The following is a 15,321-nucleotide window of genomic DNA, read 5'->3' on the forward strand; positions in this document are numbered from 1 at the left end:
CATATCCAGGTTGGAGAGTTTGAGCCTTAGAGGGAAAGAAAATGCATCTGATCCTCAATAAATTTTGATACAAGTTGGCAATTCCAAAACTGGGCTAAGCGTGGAGAAAAGTTATGGGCCTTAAATTTACAATCTCATCATCAACTGGGGTTTCAAAATGTCCATTCAAAAACCCTAGCCTTTTTTTTTTTTTATCTAGACATGCAGTTTGTCTTTGTTCTATGTTCGAGTGTCTTCCAGAAAGGGATGATTTTTCAGATATGGGGTTCTAAAAAAATTGAAACTTGTTTTGTTTTTTATCTATCTTTCATTGCCTCGTTTTTTAGTTGTCCTAATTCTTGGCAGAATACTCAAGCTTATGTAGCTGCTGTAAATATGGACAAATATCAATATGCAGGCTTTAAAGTGGGCAAGCCATTAGTACATGGACTCCCATAAAGAACCTACATTACATTACAGGTTTCTATAAAACAATAGGTTTGCATGAGTTCTGATTTATGTTCATTATAGCAAGTTGAGTTTTTCTTTTTATCTTTTCTATGATGAACAAACTATAATGCTTCTAACACTACTGTTTTATTTTTCGATCCCCTTTGGGTCCATTGTTTGATCCTCTTTTTGTGTTTTCTTATAAACTTAATGTTTCTGTTTCTGTTTGTAATAGGCTGGGGGGTTTTTTGGTTTGAAGTTCATAAGGATGTTTGGTATGAATACGAACAACTGTTGAGCTTATGCAAGTAGTTTTTCTCTTCTTTAGATGATGATCCAGAGGAATCATGTTTGTGAACTTGACATGTGAAACTATAGACAGATTTTTAGCTTATTTTGCATTTATATCTTGTTAAGGTTATAGATAGTGAGTTCCAATTCCCAATAGATTTGGTTAATCTTGTATTTTGATATGATTTGCCCATTTTTGAACATTCATTTGCCATCTGATATTTCTTCAATGAAAGGCATCTTAGACATTGCTTCTTGGTTGTTCTAATTAATTGTCAACTAGTAATACAGATTTTGGAATATTGTGGTTCTTCTGTAAGAATGAATGAATGAATGGATTATGGTTGGATATATTTCTGAAACTATTATATTTCAACTTTTGTCAACTCCTACTTCAGTTTCGCTCAGTTGTTGATTAGTTCAGAGGTAGTTGGTTAGATAGTCATGACTCCTTCCTCAAGTTACGAAGATGGAAAAGGGCATTCAACCACGGGCTAAGATGCTGTTGCTATTTATGATGCATGTTACGAATTCAAGGTGGAGCAGCTGCCTGATTCACAAGTCTTTCCTTCATTCCAGTCTTGGACAAACTCCTATGATTCCTTTCCCAATGTCTATATTCTCCTAATAGAATCAATTGGTTTATCTTTATATTAATAGATGGTTAGAAATTACAGCTTATGTTTGTTCATCACTTTATCTTTAGCTCCAAGCTCAACTCCTAACTCATTGTTCTGAGATAACAGGGTCAATCTGCTGCCCTTGGAGATAAAAGATCCTGGAATACAATTCATGACTGGACTAAAATGGTTTCGAATAATAGTGATTCAAGGCTGTAGGATAAGAAGCAATGAAGCAAAGGATCAAATTTTATCTAGCCTAGGGGTAACGTCTTACCATTTATTCCACTCCCCACCCTCTTTTTCCTCAGTATTTTGGTTATTTGCTTTATAATTTATATTACTTATTCTTTATCTCTAAGTCATTTAGAAAGATTCCTTATCTGGAATATCTCATTTGATTCTCCATCTGCAAGGTTTTATTGTGCGTCTTGATGAATGTTGTTTTTCATTGTGCACTGTGTGGTATATTGAACAAATGACCCTGGAGAAGTATGATATTCGTAAGGTCAGTTGATTGATTCTGGCAAAACATCCAACCTGGTGATTTTAAAGGCTTCAACTTTGTCGTGTCTTGAGACCTTCATCTTTGGCATTTTTTTTTATCACTTGAGTCTGATTTTACTGTCTAGTTGCATTTCAGGGATTTGTCTGTCAATAAACTTGTAAAATTTCAGAACCTTAGAAGGAAAGAGATGCATTTGATTTCCTTAAGAAACTTTGGTACAAGTTGGCAAATCCGGAACTGGGCTAGTCGAGGCTAAATTATGGACCTTTAAATTACAATCACAAAATCAATCGAGGTGTCTCCGTCTTTCAAAAGCTTCAATAAAAACCCTAACTTTTTATCTTCACATGCATTTGCCTTTGTATGCTGAAACTATACCTTTGTTTGAGTTTGTGCCAAAAAGGGGTGATTTTCAGATATGTGTTTATAAAAAAAAAAAAACTCGTTTGTTATATCTCTCATTGCCTTTTCCTTTGAGTGAAGAATGTTTTTTCTAATGCAAGTAATAGGGTTTAAGTGATTGTTAAATGGAAGAACTAATTTTAAGGGGTTCTTTAGTTGTCCTAATTCTTGGCAGAGCACTCAAGTCTGTGTAGCTGCTGTAAACATGGACAAATATCAATATGCAGGCTTTAGGTGGGTGAGCCATTAGTACATTTATGCCCATAAAGAACCTGCGTTACATTACATTACATTACATTAAAGGTTTCAATAAGTTCATTAAACAAATTTACAAATGAAAGATTGTAAATTTAGTGAAGAATGCATCTGTTTCGATCTTGGTTTAAAGTTTTTATGACATAGAATTGCATGCAGTGCTGATATTTTCCTTTGGAGCAAATTGAGTTCTTTTTGGCTTTCTACAATAAATAGACTATGTTTCTAGCATTACTGTTTTATTTTTCAAAGAGTTGTATATTGCCTTTGGGTCCATAATTTGATTCCTTTTTTTATGTGTTCTTACTAATATAAGTTTTCTATTTCTGTTTGTTTGAAGTTCATGAGCATGTTTTGTATAAACATGAACAGCTGTTGCAATGTATGGAGGTTGTTCATGTCTTTTTTAAATGATGATCTTGATGAATCATGTTTGTGAACATATTATCTTGTCAAGGTTATAAATAGTAATTTCAAATTCCCAATAGATTTGGTTAATCTTGCTTTTTAATTTGATGTGCCCGTTTTTAGAACATTGCTTTGTTATCTGATATATCTTTTATGGAAGGTTTCTTGATTCTTACACATTGCTTCCTTTGGAGTGGAAGGAGCTGTCATTCTAATAATCGTCAAGTACTAATACAGATTATTGTAGTTCTTCTATAAGAATGATCATGGTTGGAAAAATTTCTGAGACTGTCATGTTTAGACTTTTGTCAACTCCTAATTCAGTCTCGTTTTGTTAGTTCATCGGTAGTTGGTTAGATAGTCGTGGTTGGGTTATTCACTTCTTGGTATCATTTCACCCTTCGGGTTGTTTCTTGTATTGTGGTTGGTTGCAGCAGTTGATTCACTCCTTCCTCTGAATTTCTCGATTAGTGGTATGGAAGGGGGCATTTGATCATGGGGAAAGATTTTGATACTCTGTGTTATGCAAGTTATGGAAAATACTATTATATGACGCTTAACCCAAAGCCGATCGGGTTTGGGGTGTCTCCTTCCTTCAAAAGGTCCATTCAAGTGCCTTAACTTTTTATCTTTACATGCATTACCCTTTGTGTACTGAAACTATTCTATGCTCAACTTGTTCCAAAAAGGGGTGATTTTCAGATATGGGGATTGAAACTTGTTTGTTACCTATCTCCCTCATTGTTTTCTTGAATGTATAATATATGTGTTTTTAGTTGTCCTAATTCTTGGCAGAGCACTCAAGTCTGTGTAGCTGCTGTAAACATGGACAAATATCGATATGCAGGCTTTAGGTGGGTGAGCCATTAGTACAGTGACACCCATAAAGAACCTGCATTACATTACATTACAGGTTTCAATTAGTTCATAAAACAATGACTTGCTATATATAGTCCATTCCCCAAACACTTTTTTCACAGTATTTTGCTCATTTGCCTTGTAAATTCATATAACATATTCTTATCTCTAAGTCTTTTGGAATGAAGGAGACCTTAGCTAGAATAATATCTCATTTCATGTGCTATGGTCTGGGTTTCATCGTACATCACGACTGTTGTTGTTTTCCATTGTACGGTATATTGAACAAAATGCTCTAAAGGCTTCAATTTTGGAATTTATTTGATCACGTTGTTTATCTCGATGGAATGGCAGGCGTAGCCGACGATGCCTCCTGAAAAAGATGTCCCGCCCACATCATGCAGGCTGTGTCGTTGAAGCAAGTAGAGAGTTATATGTTTGTGGTGAATTTGGGTCATTGCGCTGTTTGTTATCCCATGTTTGTATGTGGTGGTTGAGCATTTGGGGCCATATGTTGGTGTTCAATCACTTTGGAAACTCGTAGGGTCGTAGTTTATCTCATTTGTATCTATGGAAAAGTCCAATTGATATGGTTTTTTAATCTTAGGGAGATTAACAAATCAAAAATAAATTGAATTTATTATGGTATACTTACTACCAGAGGTTTTATTATTAAAATAGGCTTAATTTGGTGTTGTTTAGGAACACTTTAAACCTGAGGAGGCTGAAACACCTTTGATGAAGGCAGCCGGTGAAGGTCCTAATTTGTTAATGGTCAAACCGGTCGGAATACAAACTTATGTTTATTAAACAGAAAACGAAAACGCATTTTCTTTTTTGATAAAGCAGAATTATTGCAACAGATGCAAGACTTCCTGGAAAAATATAGTGGTATTTGTTCCATCTACTTGTACATTCTGTTCATAATATAATTCGTATGACTTTGCACCTATCCTGCCATATTTTACATTGAAGACAAAAACCAGTATGTTTTAGTAAAAGATGTTATAATAAAAAAAAGAGACTGTGTTTGTTGCCCGTCACTTGGACAATCAATTAGACTGATTCCTGACTTGCACACTTACCCACTTGTTCACCAAAAACCAAAATTTGTGGGCCCCCCTCCTAATTCAATATCCAACAACCACTTTCATATCTATTTTATTTTATTTTTGAAACCGAACTAAAAAAATTTAAATTACTTTAATATACCAAAAATCTTGGTGGTTATAAAAAATGGTAAAATAAATATAATCATTACTCTTTAAAATATTAACAGAATAAGAAAAATTGAAATGTTTTCATATTTTCAATAAAAATCCTTAGAATTTGCAAAACTTCAGGAGGAGTGACTATCAAGGAAACTGCAGAAGCAGGGCCAATAGTCGACCAACCAGGACCAGCCGTCCATATTCAATGCCTTAATTTACATTTATTTTCTTTCTATGTTTTGGATTCCAAGCAATTTGCGTCTTCTTCCACTGAAAACTATATAGGGTTCATGAGATTGTTTGATTCGAAAAATAAAAAAACATTTCAATAAGTTTTAAAAATGTGTTATTTGCTATTTGAATAATAATAAAATTTCAAATTTATTTAAATTTAATTTTAATTATAAATTTAAAAATGTGTAGGTTATGACTTTTCTAATTACTTATTATTTGATTGTGTATGAGATATTTTCTCTAATAACTTTTTTATGTCAGGAGAGTCATCACATCAACATTAAAAGACATTTATATATAATTATATGAAAATAATTGGCAATAAAACAACTTTCATAAGAACATATAATTAATGCATATTTTCTTCATATCAACAACAATAATATAAATAAATATATGAATTTTGAATTTATGTTAATATATACTTTTTAAGTTTCTATATTTTTAAAATTTAATCATTTTATTTTTATTTTAGGAATTTATTCTCTTTACTTTTTGAAATTTTAAAATTCAAATTTTATTAAATTTGTTTTATAATATTTTGAAATTTTAAAAAATCACATATCTAACAAAAAAATAACATTATTTTAAATGATATTAGAAAAATAGTTATTAAGGAATAAATAATAAATTTCTTAAAATAAAAATCAAGTTACTAAATTAAAGTATAAAAATTAGGAAAATATTTTAACCTAGAATTTGTTATAATAATGTCTTGAATAAATTATTAACTCTTTAGAATATGAATTGTTTTAAGTTCATTTTAAGGATTTTGTAAAAAAGAATTCTCCATTCATTCTAAGATCAAAACATATTTAGAGATTCAATTTACAAAATAATTAATTTAATATATTCATATAATTATTTTTTAAAATTAATATTTTTAACGAGTGGTAGCGATACTCTTCAATAACATAAAGAGATACTATATCATCTTGTATCTCTTACTAATTATTTAATGTTATTTTAAAATCATTTTTATGTTATTGCCACATCATATTGATAATTTTTTAACTTACATTAGATCTTGGATCTTGGATCATGGACTCATGATCTAGTGTTCATTCAATATCTAATATTTAAAGTTCAGGGTTTAAAATTCAGGTTAAAAAATATTAAAATGATGCATCAATTACATAAAAAATTAAATAATTAATAAAAGATACATGATATGCTGTATTTCATCTGATGCTAGTGTTATATATATATATATATAAAATATCTATTCTAATAAAATTAGATAAAAATCTAATATTTAGATTTCAATTTATGACAGATAACAGTAACATTCTTACATATTTGAAGTACATATGTTTTTCCAACAATGGTCGCTGCCACGCCATTGCTTGCTTTTAACAAATAAAATTAATCATTTTTGTTCAATCCAAAGTAAGAAAATTTAATAAATTAATAAAGCTCTCTCATTTTCTTCGTTTTTTTCCTCCTCTTCCGCTTCCTTCCCTTCTTTATTCCTTTGTCCTCTTTCTTTGAATGTTTCAGTTCCTGTCTGTTTCACCTCATAATCCCTCGTTTTTCCTTTCAGTTTCCAAGAAATTTCTGTAGGGTTTTCCTTAGCTGGGCATGTAAGGATACTACTGACAACTCTTTAACAAAGCATCACTTTTTTTTTTGATAATTTTTATTCTTTTTCTCGCTTGAATCTTGTGTTATTTCATCTTTATGCATCAAATTAGCATCTGGGTTTCTCTTGTTTTGTTATATAAGACCTTAATTTGATCTTACCAAAGTTAGTGACTATTTTGTTTGTTGCCTAGCTTTCCAAGTGTAACTTTTATGGTTTTTTTTTTTTTTTTGTCTTAGCATTTAATCTAGCTTCATGTTTTTGCCTGCTCTTACTTATTTCTTTTCTTTCAACATTCATTTTTTTTATTACTATTCAAGATTAAGTTTTGATTTAGCTTAAGAATTTCTGTTGCGTGTAGTTATTAATTTCACTCTAAATTTTCTTTAGCTGCAAAAAATGGGGATCTAATACGCCAATTGAATTTAAAAGCTGTTAAAATTTAACATGATTCATTCAACTGCAGAAAAAAGATGGGTATATATCTCAGCACCCCCAAAACTGAAAAATTCTCTGAAGATGGCGAGAATGACAGGGTTAGATATGGTTTATCATCTATGCAAGGATGGCGTGCTACTATGGAAGATGCTGTGAGTAACAAATTAAACCTTTAGACCCAATAAGAACAAAAAAAAAAAAAAAACTCTTAACTTTCAAATGTTTTGATAATTTGGACCCTTGTTGCTACATTCTATTACCTGGTTGAAAATTTTTCTTTTTGGGAGGAAAAATTTTGGTAAATATGTTTAGTCTGTTATAAAAGGTCTTCCAAAACATAGAATTGAAGTTCTTTGTCATTTACTATTTGTAATGTGGGTCAATTTGTCATCTGTATTCCTTATGTTATATATATTGGACCTTACATTTTATATATTTCTTTCAAATTACCAAATTCTGTTTATATGGATATGTTAGTTACCTTTTATTATTTGTTTTCATAGCATGCTGCATACCCTGATCTTGATGCTTCTACTTCGTTCTTTGGTGTTTATGATGGTCATGGAGGTAAGACTTGGATGGTTCAGGTACTTATGATTGTTTTCAGCTCCATATACAGGTTACTGAAGGAGCTTGAACCTATTGTCTTTTCAAATGATTTTTAATTCTTAGCTACTTTTCAACTTTTTGTCTACAAAGGGTCCTCATCAGGGCTGAACCTATGAATTATGTGATTTTTTTTTTGGGGGGGGGGGGGGCAAGATAATTTTTTTTTTTTTAGTTTGGGGCCAAAGCTAGAAATTTTGTATTAAAATGGCTTCAATTGATTTTTTAACTTTTGAGAGGGGCCAAAAATGCAATTTTTCTGTTTAACAAAGAGGCTAAAAGGGATTAGATTGAATTATTAACATTTCGGAGGGACTAAAGTTGAATTGTACCATTTAACCAGGGGGGCCGAGGCCCCTCCCTGCCCCCTGGCCTGGTTGTCACAGTTGCTGGGGCTTAACTTTGATGCTAAGGTGAATACTTTTATAGATCGCTTTGAGAATAACATCCTGATTTTTACAAATACGGTCACAAGTCTTAGTAGTTGCCAGCGTTCATGGTAAACTTATCCAAATTCATAACTTGCAGGCAAGGTGGTTGCAAAATTCTGTGCCAAATATCTTCATCAGCAGGTTCTCAAGCATGAAGCATATGCAGCTGGGGACATAGGAACATCACTTCAGGAAGCATTTTTCAGGTTATGTAATTTGATTATGTTTGTTCTTCACTATGTTCTCATTGTTAGGGAGGTCAACAAAGCAGTTCTGGTGCCTCGATAATTTGAGGGATTTCGGTGTTTAGTACCTGCTACTAACAATGTGTGTTGATCAATTCTTTGATACTTGAAGTGTGAGAGTGACTTTTTCATTTTGTTCCACTTTTTACGCCTGCTAACATCTCATCGTGAATTTCACAAGGCTTAAGTCCTTCTAGCAGAAACATACGCATGCATGTTCCATGCATATTGAAATAGCAATAACAAGGTTTATTGAAATGCCTTTCCATATATTTTTTGTTTTATATGTTTCTAACTTGAGTTACATTTAATGCAGAATGGATGAGATGATGCGTGGACAAAGAGGATGGAGAGAATTAGCCATTTTGGGCGATAAAATAAATAAGTTTACTGGCATGATAGAAGGATTGATATGGTCTCCAAGGGGTGGGGATAGTAATGACCAAGTTGATAATTGGGCCTTTGAGGAGGTACTTACGTAAACAAAAAGAATATACCCGGGTTGTTGTCCTTAACTATTATGCTAAATAGAAAGTAGACGATAGCCACTAACTATGATGGAAACCTAGATCAAAGAAGAAAAATCAAACATCATTACTACTTGTTTACTTTTAGTTTGAGCTGATATGGTGTGTCTATGCAGATTATATTGTGGAGAGTTCATTTCCATCTTGAACATTAATATCTTACTCTGCATTTTACCTTTTGGGTTGAGGCAGGTATCATAAATGTACAATCCGGGTTTGTCTGTGATTGCATGATAATATGATTCATCCATGATTTTCATGAATTAATTTATTTGTACAATTAAGGCACAAGAACTTGTGTGTTTAGTTTATATTTCTTTTTTATAATTGTAATCAGGGCCCTCATTCTGACTTTCCTGGACCTACTTCCGGTAGCACAGCCTGTGTTGCAGTTATTAGAAATAACCAACTTATCGTTGCAAATGCCGGCGACTCACGTTGTGTGATATCTAGAAAGGGTCAGGTAATATTCTATTAATGATATAATTTCTTCTCAGCCAGATTCTAAAAATCGAGATTATCCTTGTTAATCAATTTAATTGTTAATGGATCGATAGGCTTTTGTACTTTTAATTACGAGACATCGAACATGAGTGTTGTTGTAGGGAATGCACTTTTCTGTCTGAATTAATGGTCTATTTTATTTGTGTTCTTAAATGGCTTCCTTTTGTTTAGGCATACAATCTCTCTAGAGATCACAAACCTGATCTTGAGGTCGAGAAAGAAAGGATCTTAAAAGCTGGGGGGTTTATACATGCAGGACGTGTCAATGGCAGTTTGAATCTTGCAAGAGCGATAGGTAATTACTTTAACTCTTCCTATGCAAATGAATGCTTCCATGCATCAATAAGGGAAGTAAAGAGAGAAAGAGATGTAGATATGTAGTTTCAATCCATCAATTCTTTTTTGCTGCAGGTGACATGGAATTCAAGCAGAATAAATTTTTGTCTGCTGAAAAGCAAATTGTAACTGCAAATCCAGATATAAACACCGTAAGTATATTCTCTTTAAGCATGGTGGCCAGATCACTATACTATAATTTTTTTTCCTACTTTTGCTATATGTTTTCATATCAGTCCTAAAAATATTTGGAGCTTGTAGTCACTAACTTCTACATCTTACTAATTTTCTATTAGATTGAGCTTTGTGATGATGATGAGTTCATGGTTCTGGCATGTGACGGAATCTGGTATTCAGTGCATTTTCCTTATATTATATAGAAGTAGAATTAATATGTCTCATTTAGTTGATTACTCATACTCTTCATGGCTCAATACCTAATGCCTTTTGAATTATGGATTTTACGTTTCAGGGACTGCATGTCAAGTCAGACACTAGTTGATTTCATTCATGACCAACTAAAATCGGTATGTATATATAAGCATCTCTAACTTTCGTCAAACTGTAATGTTTGAATACTCAGGTTTGAATACTTAGTATAAACTATTGAATGCAATGCAGGAAAGCAAGCTTTCTGTTGTTTGTGAGAGGGTACTTGACAAGTGCTTAGCACCATCAACAGCCACCGGTGAGGGTTGTGATAATATGACCATGATCTTGGTGCAGTTCAAGAAACCGATCAAATCCACCTCATCCGCAGAGGAGCAATCCTCGAATTCCGAATCCACTGAAACTGAACCAAAGCTAGAGGGAAATGCAGAAAAGTAGTTGCTGCAACTGTTAGGGGAGCCTTGGAGGTGTCAGATCCTCTGATTGAAGATTTGACGACCCTTTGGTTCCTCAAATATTGTGGTATGCATTTGTAGATGGGTTAGAGAAGGAATGAATTGACATATATATATATATATATATATATATTATATGCACCACCACATTATGACAAAATAGCATGTACAGAATGTTTTCTGGGTCATGGATCTTGTGTTAAAAGAATCTTTATGTTGTATTATACCTTTTAGATGAAGGACCACTTTAAAAGTCTTACTAAAACATCTTAAATTACCTTGAAGAGATGTGAGACCCTGGTTGCAATTACAGTTGGTGTGGTGTTAAATTATGACAAATTCATGAATGAAAGCTTCAATGGTATTATGGACTTCAAGTAGCCTTATAACTCGATTATGCATTTTTTTATGTAAGAATTTAGGCATTCAAGTATTTTATAAAAGAAGAAGACATCAAAGCACCTGATGTGGGATGTGTTTAAGAGCAACATCATTACAACCCGATGTGGATGGAAAACACTATTGGGTCAAATAAAAGATTGAAAATGCAAAAACTCCGGTTTAAATTTTGGTTTTTTGGTATTTTCTTTAATTGAGTAACTGGTGACATTATTGACAGAAAATTTTAGTTTTTATCTCACATGTTTCCTTCTGGTTTTATGGTATGGCTACCAAAACCATAACTTGTTAAGAGACTTGATTAACCCCAGCTTGGTCGTAAATGTGTGAAGAAACATATGCAAAAAAATATAGAATAATCAAACCAATAAATAAAAATGAATTTGCTATTTCTATAGCAACTCAACTACATAAAAAAATAATCTAATGGATATCAAACTCAAAACAACCCCAAAACCAAAACCCCCACTGTCGCCAACAAACCAGCCTTCAACACTGCAACTCCGCTTGTTGGAGCAACAGCCGGACCTTCAAAATCAACCGGCGAAGGTGCTGGAGAGATTCCAATGTACCTATGCTTTTGAGACATCACAACCACAATCATCTTCTGGCCTTGCTCGCAGTGGCCCTTTGCTCCACTCATGAAGAAATATGGTCCTGACTTTTCAAGCTTCACCTTGGTGTTCCCATCTTTGTAGTCAGCAATCGGGTTCGACGTATTGCAACTTGTATAATCCTCCTTACTCACTTGGAGCACCGAGTCTTTACCACCATCATATTTCCACACTGTAACAATACACCAAACAGGAATTGTTAAACAATGCCCACAAAAGTGAAACAGCAGACATAAGTAGCTTTACATACCGAGAGAGTCGCCGATTTGGAAACGAGCTTTTTCAGCCCATTTGTTGAGAGAATCTGATTCAGAAGAAGGTATCTTCCAAGCGCCTGTTTTGCCACCAACCATGATTTCTTTACCTTGTGCAAAGCTTAAAAATATGAACAAAAGCACCAAAGAAGGAGTTATACTTCTTGAAAAAGCTTTAGCAGCCATGGGGAAATCAAAAGTCTGAAAAAGCTGAGCTGAAAGAGAAAGCAGAGGACTGAGTGGTTAGATAAAAGAAGAGAGGTGAGTTGGGTTGGTGAGTGAGTGAGTGTATTTATATATAGGTGAGAATGCGTGGAAAGTAGCCGTTACAAGGATGGGTTTTAATGGCGGGGCACATGGCATTTTCTGGGGCACTGAGTCTCTGACTCGTTGTCCCTTCGCCGTTGTAACGGTTAATAAATAGCATGAAAAAGAGAGCAATGGATGTAACGGTCAAATATAGATAATCCAAGGGGGAGTAGACGATGGTCTTTTCAACGTTAGCCGTTCTTTCGTGCGTGCCATGACTGGGGATATTTTTCATTTTATTTCCCAGAGTTTTTTTTTTTAATAATCTCTTACCAGTTACTTTTTACATAATTTTTAAACTTATATTAGTAATAATGTCTATATTAATTGAGTTAATATTTAATTTATGAAAGGATTTTATGTTTGTATAAATTAATATATGGAAAATAAATAATTATTTGTATTTATTTTTAAATTGAGTCTATTTCTTCTATAAAATTTGTTGCTAATGTAAATTTATATATTCAATGATAAATTGGTATTTGCAATTAATGTGTCTGAGCGTTTTACATGTTCTTTTTCCTTTTCTGGGATAATTAGGGAGGGTTTTGCTTAACTTAAATTCTGTTAATAATCCTTGTATTTTATAAAAATTTCGATTTAGTTCATGTACTTTAATTTAGTCAATTGTAGTTCTTGTGCTTTTCAAAATTTATAATTTTAGTTCAGACCTAAACAGTAGCGGTTAAATTCATTTGGTTAAATTTAATTACTAGTCTCATACTATGCGTGCAATTGTAGATTTAGTCCATATTCTCCAATTGAATCATTTTAGCCCCTATACTTTTTAAAATTTAAAAAATTATTTTAATATGTGAAAATAACAAACCTGGCATGACAATATGTTTCTTGCATCAAATATTTTGAAATAACATAACTTAATTTTAACAATTCTCGTTTGATGAAAATTAAAATTTTAAAATTTAAAAGTATAAAAACTAAACTATAGAAACTTAGAACATAATTTAACCTAAATGAATAAGTGTGTGAGCCACTGAGCGTTTTGCTCATCTTTGTTGCATTGCACTGGTTTGTAGTGTGAATCTATATAATATATAAAATTTATAATTACGATAAATACATTCATATAATTATGATTAAAATTAAATTATCATGATAAATAAATTGATAATCGTAATAAATTAGAATACATTTGAACAAATATCGCACACGATAAATTAGTTTAAATCAAAATAAAATCTCAACAGTAAATTCATACATACGTAAATACATGAAAAGACTCCTACTTCAATATTTGAAGTTTTTTTTAGCCTTTTTATCAACACTTAAAAAATAAATAAATTTTAATTGTATCAGCCTTATTCCTCCTTCTTCATGCGTTACAAACCCAAAAGATTCTTCTTCAACTACACTGCTAAGTCTCCACCTTTTTTGGTATACATTTTTATGGTGGAGCAATTAAAATGTATACCACACAGTTGAAAATTTTAAAATGAAAAATATTTAATTCTTAATTAAAAGTAAATTGTAGGGTTTATTATAGCTTGTTGGTTTAATGCGCACAAATACTATTGCACGCAAAATATTATGTCCTTATGTTGTAATAGGGAATTTCGTTCTCATAAACAATGACCTAGCTATTAATTGGAGACGTTTGATATATTATTTAACTAAACCATTTTGTGTGTGAACATGAGTTACATGATGTTCAGCTTTTATCTTAATTGATATGTAATAATCATTTAAAACTTGGGATGTAAACTCACTAGAATTATCAAGATAAATCTTGATTGTATAATCTGAAATTTGTGCTCTTAATCGAATTATTTGAGCAAGTAGTCTCACAAAAGTTAAGTTGCGAGTCGGTAGTAAACACAGATGTGACCACCTAGTAGATGCATCTATCAAAACTAGACATGTTCATAGTCGGGCAGGGTGACACGCCCGAAAAGTGGGAGGATTTAGGTAAAAATATAGGCCCAAACAAATAGACTTGGGAAAAAAAGGCCCATTTAGAAAACGTGACAGTCCTCGAGTAAGACTTTTTTGGTTCAAGCCTGGCTCGACCTAAATTTGCAGAAAAAAAACTGTTTTTTTTTTGCTATTTTCTTACTATTTTTTACTGTTTTGCTGCTATTTCTCATTGTTTTCTCGCTATTTTACTATTATTTCACTATTATGTTGCTAGTTGCTACTATTTTGTTGTTATTATTTGAATATTTATAACTCTTGTTTTATTGTTAATTTTGTTACTATTTTAGAGGCATTTGCTTGTTAAGTTGCACATATTTTAGTATTATTCAAGTATACATATTTTTTAATTTATTTTCAATTTGTTGGGAAACATTTATTTTAATATTTTTAGTATTTTTGATGTATTATATTTTTTAAATATATATATATAAGATTTAATACAAGCGGGTCAGGCTATGCCTGAGTTTAGCATTTTTATCTCGATCGGGCTTGGGTAAAATTTTAGTCTCATTTTCAAGCCAGGCCAGGCTCGGGCTTAAGATTTTGGTTGGGCCTGACCCGGTCCATGAACACCTCTAATCAAAACCATAAAATATCTGAATGATCCACATGGTGGATGAATAAGTCCACATATATCACCTTGAATACGCTTCAAAATTGTGAGAGATTAAATCCTAATTTTTTTTGGTGATGGTCTAATAATAATACACTTTCCTTAAGAACATGCATCACATGAGAATTCTTTTAATTCAATAATCTTCTAATTCTTTAATGGGTGTCCAATTGAATTCTTGATTTTTCTTTGCATCATAATAGATCCGAGATGGCCTAATCGATCATGTCAAATACTAAAAATATGTGGTTCTTTAAATATGTGCCTCAATTGTAGTATTGTGTGTAGTATAAACCAAATGAAAAGGCAAGTAGTCTTTCCAAAACACATTTTTTTCACATTTAACAATTATGATATATAAATATTTAGTATTTTTCTTATTTATAGTCTCAACATGATATTCATCTATCAATGAAATTTACAACATCTAATATATATTTTTATATATTAAATTAAAATAATAGTAA

At 32.2% G+C, this 15,321-nt stretch overlaps 3 protein-coding genes and 3 non-coding genes across 14 annotated transcripts; 5 read left to right on the forward strand and 1 right to left on the reverse strand.

Moving 5' to 3' along the window:
* The first annotated feature begins 42 nt into the window (after positions 1–42).
* On the forward strand, positions 43–4,419 carry LOC105775329 (uncharacterized). 7 transcript variants are annotated; one of them, XM_012597979.2, is made up of 5 exons: positions 81–477; positions 1,119–1,257; positions 1,467–1,605; positions 3,385–3,515; positions 4,126–4,419. In XM_012597979.2, the coding sequence occupies exons 2-5, from the start codon at positions 1,190–1,192 to the stop codon at positions 4,313–4,315; spliced, it is 528 nt and encodes a 175-aa protein (XP_012453433.1). In that variant the 5' UTR covers positions 81–477; positions 1,119–1,189; the 3' UTR covers positions 4,316–4,419. The 7 variants fall into 7 exon arrangements, 3 of the variants coding, with proteins under 3 accessions (XP_012453433.1, XP_012453408.1, XP_012453326.1); XM_012597954.2 differs by having other exon boundaries at positions 81–459; XM_012597872.2 differs by having other exon boundaries at positions 82–1,257.
* Positions 350–456, forward strand: LOC128042753 (small nucleolar RNA snoR103). The gene has a single exon (XR_008198265.1). It is a non-coding gene; the product is annotated as a small nucleolar RNA snoR103 (small nucleolar RNA).
* On the forward strand, positions 2,430–2,535 carry LOC128042751 (small nucleolar RNA snoR103). Its single transcript, XR_008198263.1, has one exon. It is a non-coding gene; the product is annotated as a small nucleolar RNA snoR103 (small nucleolar RNA).
* LOC128042752 (small nucleolar RNA snoR103) lies at positions 3,713–3,818 on the forward strand. Its single transcript, XR_008198264.1, has one exon. It is a non-coding gene; the product is annotated as a small nucleolar RNA snoR103 (small nucleolar RNA).
* Positions 4,420–6,611: 2,192 nt separating the features above from the next.
* On the forward strand, positions 6,612–11,107 carry LOC105774802 (probable protein phosphatase 2C 60). Of its 3 annotated transcripts, none has more exons than XM_012597408.2 (11): positions 6,612–6,799; positions 7,265–7,388; positions 7,740–7,803; positions 8,371–8,479; positions 8,835–8,988; positions 9,383–9,508; positions 9,721–9,844; positions 9,961–10,037; positions 10,182–10,234; positions 10,358–10,412; positions 10,507–11,107. In XM_012597408.2, exons 2-11 carry the CDS (start codon positions 7,272–7,274, stop codon positions 10,711–10,713), a joined length of 1,086 nt encoding a protein of 361 aa, XP_012452862.1. In that variant the 5' UTR covers positions 6,612–6,799; positions 7,265–7,271; the 3' UTR covers positions 10,714–11,107. The 3 variants fall into 3 exon arrangements, with proteins under 3 accessions (XP_012452862.1, XP_012453005.1, XP_052489330.1); XM_052633370.1 differs by lacking the exon at positions 6,612–6,799 and adding an exon at positions 6,944–6,963; XM_012597551.2 differs by lacking the exon at positions 7,740–7,803.
* A 373-nt stretch (positions 11,108–11,480) lies between these two features.
* On the reverse strand, positions 11,481–12,276 carry LOC105775261 (early nodulin-like protein 1). The gene is made up of 2 exons (XM_012597811.2): positions 11,994–12,276; positions 11,481–11,915 (listed from the first exon to the last, which is right to left on the reverse strand). The coding sequence occupies exons 1-2, from the start codon at positions 12,181–12,183 to the stop codon at positions 11,569–11,571; spliced, it is 537 nt and encodes a 178-aa protein (XP_012453265.1). The 5' UTR covers positions 12,184–12,276; the 3' UTR covers positions 11,481–11,568.
* Positions 12,277–15,321: the final 3,045 nt, after the last annotated feature.

This window comes from Gossypium raimondii, chromosome 7 (genome assembly GCF_025698545.1).
Source record: "Gossypium raimondii isolate GPD5lz chromosome 7, ASM2569854v1, whole genome shotgun sequence".
In the NCBI taxonomy this organism is placed as follows: domain Eukaryota; kingdom Viridiplantae; phylum Streptophyta; class Magnoliopsida; order Malvales; family Malvaceae; genus Gossypium; species Gossypium raimondii.